The 11858-nt window shown below is 36.9% G+C and overlaps 1 protein-coding gene across 1 annotated transcript; it reads left to right on the forward strand.

The window, feature by feature from the left end:
- The first annotated feature begins 1296 nt into the window (after window positions 1–1296).
- LOC143400333 (SWI/SNF-related matrix-associated actin-dependent regulator of chromatin subfamily A containing DEAD/H box 1-like) lies at window positions 1297–11774 on the forward strand. The gene is made up of 2 exons (XM_076857605.2): window positions 1297–1815; window positions 11580–11774. Exons 1-2 carry the CDS (start codon window positions 1297–1299, stop codon window positions 11772–11774), a joined length of 714 nt encoding a protein of 237 aa, XP_076713720.2.
- The last annotated feature ends 84 nt before the right edge of the window (window positions 11775–11858 follow it).

An 11858-nucleotide genomic window follows, 5' to 3' on the forward strand; every position in this document is an offset into this window, starting at 1 on the left:
CAATAAAGCTAGTGTAGAACTTTTAATTTCCTTCAAGAATTTCTTTGCATTTACAATTTGGCTAACCATTGGGCATGAGGCCTATCTTTGGGCTTATTTTGGTTTTCAGCAGGGCTTCTACTAAGCTTAATCATATCTAGCTTTTCATTTAAAGTGAGAGATGTTTAATTCGGCCTTTCACTTAAACACTTAGAGGCTGTTGTGAGGATAACAACTGGTCCAGTTTCAACACGGTTGTATCTCAGAGAATAGAGAGGTCCCCAAAGAGGGAGAGAAAGAGGAATGGCTGGTAAATTGAACAGTCACACACACACGTTTATCATTTAAGTCATGATGTACCAGAACAATTAAAATAATAATATAAAAGATCTCCAGTTGCACAGCACCATAAAAGATATAATAATTATTGGAAAAGGTTGAAAGAATGCAACCATTGCCAAAATGTGCCAGAGACTAGAAATGGGGAGGGGTTATGAGGATAGGAAAATGTATGATTGTACAAATGGTGCATCTCTATGCCGTGTACAACCAGAGAATTGAAATATTGCTCTCCCTTTGTGTATGATGAATTGAAATGCCTTCTGCTGTCATATACAACTAAGTAGAACAAATAAAATTTTTTTAAAAAAGAAGAAGAAGATAACAGAGCCAGGAGTCAAAACAGATCTGCTTTAAATGCATTAATTTAAATAGTAATTATTGCTATAAATACTTTTTATTTTATCCATAAATATTTCAGTGTTTATCTGTAAATGGAATTGACTCTTTCAATAAACATAACTGCAGTGCAATTAACATGCCAAAAGGAAACTGAGTATTATTTTTAATAATATCAACTATATCAATATTCAAATTTCCTCACATTGTCTTAAAAAAAAAAAAGAGCAGCAATCGACTTGGCTTGACGCAGGGTTACCCCAAACCTTCAATGTGCAAGAAATGGCAAACTCCACAAAGCACAATAAAGTGAACTGCATCAAAATACAATAGGTCTACAAGCAATGCTAAAAGAAGTCAAAGCCTAAATAAATGGGAAGAGACACCCTTCTCATCATCGAGAAGGAGGATGGTTGTTAAGATGTCAGTTTTCACCATGTTCATCTATAGCTTCAATCTGATTCCAATCAAAAATGTAAGAAGGGTGCTGTTTTGGAAGGTCCCAGCCCGGCTACCGGCTACCGTCGCCTCCCGCCGGGAATTGTTTCTTTCTTTTCAACCTTTGTTACATCGCACCGAGGCTGCAAGGCAATGGTTCATTTAAAGTCCCCTGCCCTCAGCGTGGTGGTTTCCACCCAAATGAATCTTTTCAATGTGGACCGTTTTCGCTTTGAGAAAAGGAGTAAGATTGAGGAAGCTCCCGAAGCAACCCCCCAGCCCTCCCAGCCCGGACCTTCTTCACCAGTTTCTCTTGGTGCTGAAGAAGAGAAGGCTGAAGGGGAAGTTAGCAGGGCAAACACCCCTGATTCAGATCTAACTGAAAAAACAGAAGATTCTAGCGTTCCAGAAACTCCAGATAATGAAAGGAAAGCAAGTATATCGTATTTCAAGAATCAAAGAGGAATACAGTACATTGATTCGTCTTCTGATAGTGAAGATGTTGTTTCCCCAAATTGCTCCAGTACCATTCAAGAGAAGAAATCCAACAAAGACACAGTGAGTGTAGTGTCTGAGCCATCTGAATATGAAGAGTCCCAGGGCCTTCCTACCGTGGCCCAAAGAAATGATGATATTTCAGAATTGGAAGACCTTAAAGATGCTGAACTTCAGACCTTGAAGGAACTTTTTCCACAAAGAAGTGACGATGATTTACTTAAGGTTATATCTTTTATAGTAATTAGCTATTATAGCTGTAGTTGTGATGAAATCTCTCCTGAGTCCAACGTTATAGTTAGTGGTTGGTGGTTAGTTTGCTAAAGATACTTTATCTTTGAAGAAATGATTAGTTATCATTTTATTTAATAAAGGTGAATACCAGAAATGATTCTTAACTCGTTAATAGGTGTGATTATTCACCTATAACTATTAAAATAATGTAGACCTTTCTAGCCTAGGTAGGTTGTAAGTTGTTAGTTGTGCTTGAATAGAACCTCCCACTAGAAAAGATCAGAACCCACCCCCACCCCCACCCCCATAATAATAAATGGTTGGTATTGCCATTTAGTGCCCTGAAGCCAATAATGTTAAATACCCTACAGTACTGAAGAGTCTTCTATAAGAAAGGATTATCCTGGTATTCACACCTTTGCTGAGAAATACTGATTTAACTGTAGAAACAAGTAGTTATAGTTGACTGCATAAAGTTTGATCTGTAGTTGGTATCTCTTGTTATAAGAGAAATAAAAATTGACCAATTGATTATGTATCAGATAGGGAATAAATGTCTAAATATTAGTAAATAATTTATTAGTAAACAAGTAGCTCTGCCAATTATTAGTTGAAGGGGAGTATGGTATAATTGCAAATTCTCAATTTTTTTATCTTTTCATCTGTTGCACCAATTCCCTTCTTGTAATTTGAGGCTAAAAGTTACTATATCTGTATAGGCTAGGCAGGTATCTTTGAAGTGGTAGGCATTAGCATACTGTGGAATATGTGCTTTTTCTAAAAGGGGTAATTACTTCTTATCTGTAGCAGGATATGGCCATGTGAGCTATGAGTGATAACTATTGTTACTAGATAGTCATGTTTTTCAACTAAAGTTAAAAGATTTGATTTTTATTTAGTGCTGTCACCATTTTAACAGTTTTATTGAGATATACTTTGTATTCTCTAAAGATCATTTTGTATAATTTGGTGGGGGTTTTTTTGTGTGTTTGTTTACCAAGTTGTGCAATGAATCACTACAATTTTAGAACATTTTAATCATTTCAAACAGAAGCCTCCTACCCATAAGCAGTCACTCCTTCCCCTCTCCCACAGCCCTGGGAAATCACTTTTATGTGTGTGTGTGTGTGTATGAGGTGCTGGGGATTGAACGCAGGGCCTTGTATATGTTCAGACGCAGAGTCCATGCACTCAACTACTGAACTACATCCTAAACCCTACTCCACTTTGGTTTTTTTTTTTCTTTTGGTCTGATCTTTATTGATTTGCCCCTTCTGGACATTTCATATAAAGTGATCATATATTATGTGATAGTTTTTACTGGCTCCTTTTACTTAGCAGATTTAGAGGTTATCTCTCTTATGGCATGCATTTTATTCCTTTTAGTACTAACCAGTTTAAAGAAAGACAAACTAAAATGCTGTTTAGTCCAAACAAAACATGTCTGAAAAAGCTTGGCTTGTGCCTACCAGTTTGAAGAACACTAAAGTAAATTAAATTACTACCATCTTTTCTGTTATTTTTAATATGAACGTACTGGATTCCCTCCCCCAAATCATTTTGATACTTTATTGTTAGCTAAATGAAACTTCTGTGACATCTGTAGTCTACATTTTTCCTTGCCAACAGTATTACTTGCCTGCTCATGTAATTTTTTCTAAAATCAAAACTGATGTAATTGCTAGTAGTTACAGAGGCTTTTTGTAAGTGTTGGAAAGAAATAATAAGGAAAGAGCTTCCAGCAAATAAACTTGATGGAATATTTAAAATATTGACCATAAAAGAATAAATCTCAGTTGAAAAATAAAAAAAAAATAAAAAATAAAAAATGTAAGAAGGTTCTTTTGTATAAGCTAATTCAAAAATTTATATGTAAATGAAAATGACCCAGAATAACCAAAATATCTTGGAAAAAAGAACAAAGTTGGAGGAGTTCTCATTTCAAAAATTATAACAAAGATGCAATAATTTATATATATATATATATATATATCTCCACAATGGAATAGTACTCGGCCATAAAAAATGAAATTATGGCATTTGCCAGTAAATAGATGGGACTGGAGAATATCATGCTAAGTAAAATAAGCCAATTCCCCCCCCCAAAAAAAAAAACAAAGGCCAAATGTTCTTTCTGCTGTGCAGATGCTAACTCACAAAAAGGGAGGAGGATTAAAAAAAAATAGTACTTTCGTTTAGAAAAAGGGGAATGAAGGGAAGGGAGAGGAGATGGGAATAGAAAAGATAGTAGAATAAGTTTCCTATGTTCATACTCGAATACACGACCAGTATAACTCCATATCATGTACAACCACAAGAATGGAATATTAATTATAAAAAGTTATATTTCACATATGGATAGTGTTTCAAAATATATGCTACTGTCATGTTTATCTAAAAGAACAAATTTTAAAAATAAAAAAAAAAACTATGCAGGGGTTGAGGGTGTAGCTTGGTGATAGGGTGCTTACCTAGCATACACCAGGCCCTGGGTTAGACCCCAGCACTGCAAACCAAAGAAAAAAACCCCATGGTATTGATTCCAACGTAGACAAAGAATCAATGGCCCAGAATAGAGCCCAGAAATTAACTCTATATACATGTGGGCAACAGATTATCCACATAAAAATAATTTGGATCAATATCATATATCATACACAAAAATCAACTCCAGATGAAACCAAACCTAAACTAACATCTAAAGCCATGAAATCTTAAGAAAAATAGCAAAAATTTCTGTGACCTTCATTGAAGCAAAAATTGCTTAGCTGTGATGGCAAAAGCACAGTCATAAAATAAACTGCTAAAGTTCACTTTATCAAAATTAAAACTTCTTTTCTTAAAGTACTACCAAAAGCATGAAAGGAAAAGCCATAATCAAAGAACATCTTCACAAAGCATGTTATCTAATGAAAGAATCATCCAGAATATATTTTTAAATTCCTTAGCTCTAACAATAGGAAAACAACTTTTTGTTTTGTTTTGTTTTGTTTTGTTTTGCAATACTAGGGATCAAAACTCAGGGCCACCTATGCTGAGCAATACCCTGCCACTGATATACATCCCCAGCCCACAACTCAACTTTTTAAAATGCACCAAAGAAAATATATGGGTGATATAGAAGCATGTTCTTTTTAAAATATATATATATTTATTTTTTAGTTATAGGTGGACACGATGTCTTTATTTTACATTATGTAGTGCTGAGGATCGAACCCAGTGCCTCATGCATGCTAGGTATGCGCCCCTCTTCTGAGCCACAACCCCAGCCCAAGAAGCATATTCTTAAAAATGTTTCACATAACTTTACCTTATGTGCACATATAACTACACAACCAGTGTGAATCTATATCATGTACAACCAGAAAAAGGAGAAATTATGCTCCATTTATGTATGATAGGTCAAAATGTATTTCATTATCATTTATAACTAATGAAAACAAATAAGAAAATTTAAAAAAAAATATTTTACATCATTAGCCATTAAGAGAAATTCAAATTAAAACCATCATTGATGAGACAAACTTAAATTCTAAAAACCGACCATGCTAGTGTGGGTAAAGATGCAGAATAACTGAAACTCTATATGTTGCAATTGCTAGTGGAAAATGGTGCAACCACTTTGATAAACTGCTTATGGTTTCTTTAAACATTAAACATAAGCCAGGTACTATGACACACACTGATAATCCTAGCCACTCAAGAAGCTGAGGCAGGAGGATCCCAAGTTCAAGACCAGCATCAGCAATTTAGCAAGATTCTGTGTCAAAATTTTAAAAAATAAAATAAAAATAAAAAGGTCTGGGTATGTAGCTCAGTGGTAAAGCACCCCAGGTTCAGTAACATACACAAAAACAGTTGAACATATATTTGTCATTTGATCCAATTATTCCATTCCAAGATCTTCATCTTTAAAAGAGAACAATATATGCCCATTAAAATACCTGTATGCAAGTGTTTGTGGTAGCTTTATTTATAATAGTAAAAAGTGGAAAGCAATCTAAACTCTATCAACCGGGGAGTGGATAAACAAATCGTGATGTATGACCACACAATGGAATACTACTCAGCAATGTACAGAAACAAACATGTTACACACAATAAAATGAATTAATCTCAAAATAATTATGCTGAGTGACATAATCTAGATCAATAAAGGAGTACACACTATGTGATTCTGCTTATAGAAAATTTCAGAAAATGAAAAATTATCTGTAATAACAGAAAGCAGACGGTGAGAAGGCAGTGTTCCAAAGGGATATGAAGAAACCTTTGGTTGTGATGGTTACTCTGTTCACTATCTCAGTTGTGGAGATGGTTTTACAGACGTGTACATAAGTCAAAACTTACCAACTTGGACAACACTTGAAATACCTGTGGCTTACTGTATATCAATTGTATCTCAATAAAACTGTTTAAAATATGGAGGATGGTTCCATGTTGTTGTTTTGTTTTGCTTTTCTTAATAAGTCATATCCATATAACTGAATGATTTTGAAGGATGTGTGGAACAGGGTCTGGGGATTATAACTCAGTGGTATAGCACTTACCTAGCATGCAGGAGGCCCTGGGTTTTATCCCCAGCACCACCAAGAAATAAAGAAATTTTTAAAAAATACAGACTATAAAATGTCATAGAAATTTTCTTCAAGTGGATTGACTTGAGTTATATTTTATATATACATAGATACATAGATAGATAGGTAGGTAGGTAGATAGATAGATAGCTAGATCAATGGTAGAGTACTTGCTTAGCATGAGTGAGCTCCTAGGTTAAATCCCCGGTATTACCAAAAAAAAAAAAAAAAAAAAAGGAAAGAAAAACCATCTCTGTGGCACACAAACCCCATTTAGAAGTGGAATTGCTCTGATAATATGGCTCTGTCAAGGGAAATTTCTCAAGTGACCTCAAACAGGAAGTTGGACTTGCTGGTCAGGAAGAATCAACCATGAACCAAAAGGCTCTGGGTGAAGTGTCTGTGCTTATCTTCCCGGCCTCTTAAACCAGTAGCACCTTCTCCTTCCAATCACACTGGCCTGTGTCCAGTTCCCCCAAGGCACCATGCTTCCCGTGACACAGGGCCTCCACCTCTGCTATTCCAGTTCAAAACCCTTTTTCCCCTCCCTTCACCTACTTGATTCCCCTTTTTCAGATCTCAACCACCACTTCCTCAGGATAACCCTCTCTGACCTCACCCACTGACCCAGGCTCCATAGCCCCTGAGCCTCTATTGTTATAACACATCAGTTATATTATCTCCCTTCCTGAACTGAAGTTACGTAAAAGCTGGCTCACACCGTGTTCCCCATCCCCCTCAAAACAGAACTTCCATGATGTATTTTTACACCCTTTTTGCTTTGAAAACTTTAAACTTACAAGGGATGGCAAAAATAAAAGTTTCCGTGTACCCTTCACCTGGCACTCATGTTCACACTTTCTATAACCACAGTACAACTGTTCAGATCATCTAATTAACATCAGTGAAATGCTACTTCTGGTCCTTTTTTCTAATCCAAAATTCAAATCAGGAACTCATAATGCATCCATATGTTATATTTCTTTATTTTCTTTCAGTCTGTGATTGTTCTTCAGTCTTCTTGTTCATGGCCCTGACACTTTTGAAAAGTAGTTAACAGTTATTTTGTGTCTGATCTTTTCTCATGATTAGATTGAGATTATGCATTATCGACAAGAATCCACAGAAGTGACATTCTGCCCTCGTCTATCATATCAGGAGATACACGAGGTCAATATGTCTTATTACTGGTAATTTTAACTTGGTCACTTGGTTAAGGTGGTATGTGCCAGGTTTCCTTACCATAAATAGATGAGTTTTCCTTTGGCCATTGGTGAGTATCCTGTGAGGAAATATTTTTAAACCAAGCAAATCAGGTTTCCTATCACACTTGTATCCACTAATTTGGCACCCAAAAATGTTTCTTATAATTCTTATAAAAATTATTCCTATGGTGTTGCCTACTGATCTTTTTTCCATTGCTACCATTCCTTCTACATTTCACAGAGATTCCACTGCATACAGGAGTCTCTTGTGTATTTTTATTTAATGGAGTAGAACACATTTTGTCATTATTTGGTTGTTCAAATTTTGTTGCCCAAGATTTAGCCATCAAAAGCAAGTTGGTTCTTGAATCCTTTCAAGATGCCCCTTATCCACAATATATTTATCTTCTCATTCCTCATGTACACATAACATAGTTTCCAAACCACTAACCCCTACAGCTGTGAAAAACAAATTGACTAACCAGACTCAATATGTGTGTGCAGTTCCTGTATGGCAGCCCACCACAATGCTGTAACTTGAGTTATTTTTTCCTTCCCCCGCCGGTCTGGTTGTATTATTCACTTGAAATACAGCTCATTCATTCATTACTGAATTTCATTTTGAACTCTTCTCAAAACCTGTTTGATTTTTTCTATATTCCATGTGAATGAGATTTGTGGTACTTATCTTTCTGTGCCTTTCCTGTATGTTTTAAATCTTCTCTACATATAATACTTAGCACACATGAATGCTATATAAAAATGCATAGTAATATATGGAAACATTACTATGGCTCTAAGACTCACAGTTATACAGATATACTGAGTAGGGCCCCTCTTCTTCTTCCTTTATACCCTGATATCTCTCTCTCTCTCTCTCTCTCTCTCTCTCTCTCTCTCTCTCTCTCACTCATACACACACACACACACACACACACACCACCTTCTTTCCCCTCTATTCCCACCCACCCTCCATAGGTAAATAATCTCATTCATTTCTGGGTAATCTGTGCTTGTTTACTTTGCACAGATGAGCAGATTCATGTATCTTGTCTTATATCCTTGTCTTTCTTACACAAAACATAACATATACTTATTACACTTTGGTTTTTGCAGTTAACAATGTATCTTGAAAAGAACTCATGAAGATCTTTCTCCTTCTTTGCAACTAAAATGACCTGTCAAGATTTATTGAGTCCCTTATATAGGGACATTTATGTTGTTTTTACTACTTGTGCTCACACCATGATAATGAATAACTGCATGCATATGTACTTTTTATGGTTGGAGTTATATCTTCAGAAAAAATTCCCAGAAGTTGGGTCAAAGGATGTTTTTGTAATTTTATCAGTACAATCCCTCCATGTGCATGGGTTCCATATCTATGGATTCAATTGCATATCTACATTTTTCTTCAAAAAAAAAAAAAAAGAAAATTTTGTCTGTACTGAACATATACAGATTTTCTTGTTATTATTCCCTAAATAATATATGATAACAACTTTTTACGTAGTATTTACATGTATTAGGCAATATGAGCAATCTAGAGATTATTTAAAATATGCAGGGAAGGCACAGAAAGACAAGTACTACATGATCTCAATTGTGAGGAAAAAAGTTGATTTCATAGGAATGTAGAAAAAAAAGTTGATTGCTTGGGAATAGAATGTTTACTCAAAGCTGGGGAAGAGAAAGAGAGAGGAAGGGATGTGGAGAGATTGATCAGTGGGTAAAAAAAAATCAGAGGAATAAGAACTTCAGTTATGTTGTTATATAAATAGATGAGTATAGCTAGTGATAACACACTGTATATTTCAAAAAGCTAGGAGTTTGAATGTTTTCACCATAAACAAGTGATAAATGGGGGCTGGGGCTGGGCTCAGTGGTAGAGCACTTGCCTAGCATATGTGAGGCCCTGGGTTGGATCCTCAGCACCACATAAAAATGACCAAATAAAATAAGGGCATGCTGTCCACCTACAACTACAAAAATAAATAAGTGATAAATGTTTAACCTGACTTAAACATTACACAATGTACACATGTATCAAAAAAACTGTGCTACCCTATCATTTTAATGTCTTCACATGTTAAATTTAAAAACTAAAAATAAATACAATAAAATATGGAAGAGCAAGCCAACGTGGTGGTGCATACCTATACTTCCAGCTATTCAGGAGGTTGAAGCAGAATTGCAAGATCCTATCTCAAAATAAAGTTTTTTAAAAAGACTTGGGATATAGGGCAATGACAGAGCAGTTGTTCAACATGCTCAAGGCCCCAGATTCAATCCCCAGGATGATTTTTTAAAAATGCAAGAGGATGTTATATAAGGGACTTGAACGTCTACAAATTTTGATATCCCAGGGGGTTCTGGAAGTAACATACAAATTCCCCTACAGAAGGAGTTATGCTAGTCAGTTTTTCATCATTGTGAAAAACAGCTAAAATAATCAACTCTAAGGAGGAAAGGTTTGTCTCATCACTTCAGAGGTTTCATTCCATGGTCACTTGGTCACATTCCTTTGGGTCTATGACAAGGCAGTATGTCATGGAGGGAGTATGTGGTAGAGAAAGCTGCTCACCTCCTAGCAGCCAGGAAGCAGAAAGCAACCAGGGTCCCAATAGCCCTTTCAAGGGCACACAACCTGGCTCCTGTCCACTAGGACCCACCTACTAAAGGTTCCACCACCTCCCAATAGTGCCACAGGCTGATGATTAAGTCTTTAAAACACAGGCCTTTGAGGGACATTCAAGATCTTAACTGTGGTAGGTGGTTTCCACTTGCATTTCCACCAGCAATGAGAAGGCCTGCTTCTCTACAGCCTTGCTTAACAGGACATGCTAAAATACTTTCTTAGCTTTCAGCAGCCCAATAACAGATACTAAATGGTATTACATGGTGCTGGGGACTGAACCAAGGGGCTTGAACTTGCCCAGCAAGTGCTCTTCTACTGAGCTCCATCCCCAGCCCCCTCCCAGTATCATTTTAGCTCGGATTTCTCTACCCATGAGTTTAGATATGTTTTTCATTGTTTATGGTTCATTTTTATATATTTGAGTGTGATCATTTTTTTTCTATCAGGTTTTTAAAAAAATTACTTTGCTCCTTAATTTTTAGTTTTTTTGTAGTAGGAATATTAACCTTCTGTCTAGAACATACACTGCAAATATTTTCTCCAAGTCTTTTTGACTTTATGGTGTTTTTTGCCAAATATTTTTTTTCCTCTCTTTATGTAGTCAGACTTACTTACCAACCTTCTAGTGCCACTGGATTTTTCAGGTGTTTTCATTTAGTATTTGTATGGTTTCATTTTCGTACAGAGCCAGGTCCATTTGGGAGTCCAACCCTGCACTGCTATAAAGTATGGATCTAATTTCAACTTTTTCCAAATGACTTTTGAGTAGGCGAAGCAACATTTATTAAAAAGTCCACTTTGTCTTATGATTTGAGAAGCCACCTCTCACTTCTCACCCCCAAGAAACCCCAAGGGAGCATCTGAGCCACGAGCAAGGCAAACACAAATCTTACCTGAGCCAATGAGATCCCAGTAATGTGGACCAGTAAACAACTGAGAAAGATCCAAGGACAGGGGGAAAGATTGCTGAGGTCATGATGTGACGGGAAGGAAAAACAGCATTCCTAGGAAGCTGCGCAGGGATTAACAGCGGGAAACGAGGGCTCCAGACAACAGCAGAATCACTAGTCCCCAGTGATGCCTCAACTCAGCTCAACCTTCCAGCAGAAACAGCCCACAGCAAGCAAGCATCTGAAATCCCCAGATATACCCAAAGAAACATACGGCCGAGACAAAGGAGGAACTCTTAGCAAGTTAAAAAAGATTTATTGCCAATTCAGGCTTCAAATAAGCCTGGCATGTGGGGCTGTCCATGGTTCAGAAAGCTATCACAGCACAACAGGGTAGTGGACAAATCCAGGCAGCCTGACCTAGAATCCACCTTCTCTTCATCAGATCTCTGCTGCACAAGGCAGCTGCCAGAGTGCTCAATTCTTCAGCATCAGTCCCTCAACTGAAGGCTCAAGATCCATGCAGGTCACTGCTGAGAGGCCACCTAGACCTCTTCCAGCACTGGCAGATTTCCTTGGGGCCAGCCACTATGGATTTGGCCCTATGGAGGGAGAAATGGTGCTAGTAGAGTTGTCTTGACAGTCTTATCTTGGAGGTTGCAAACTGGCCCTCCATGGGCCAGATTTCCCCAGACAAGTACATTTGGCCCCTTTGGCCCCAACA

The sequence above is a fragment of the Callospermophilus lateralis genome, chromosome 5, assembly GCF_048772815.1.
Source record: "Callospermophilus lateralis isolate mCalLat2 chromosome 5, mCalLat2.hap1, whole genome shotgun sequence".
In the NCBI taxonomy this organism is placed as follows: Eukaryota; Metazoa; Chordata; class Mammalia; order Rodentia; family Sciuridae; genus Callospermophilus; species Callospermophilus lateralis.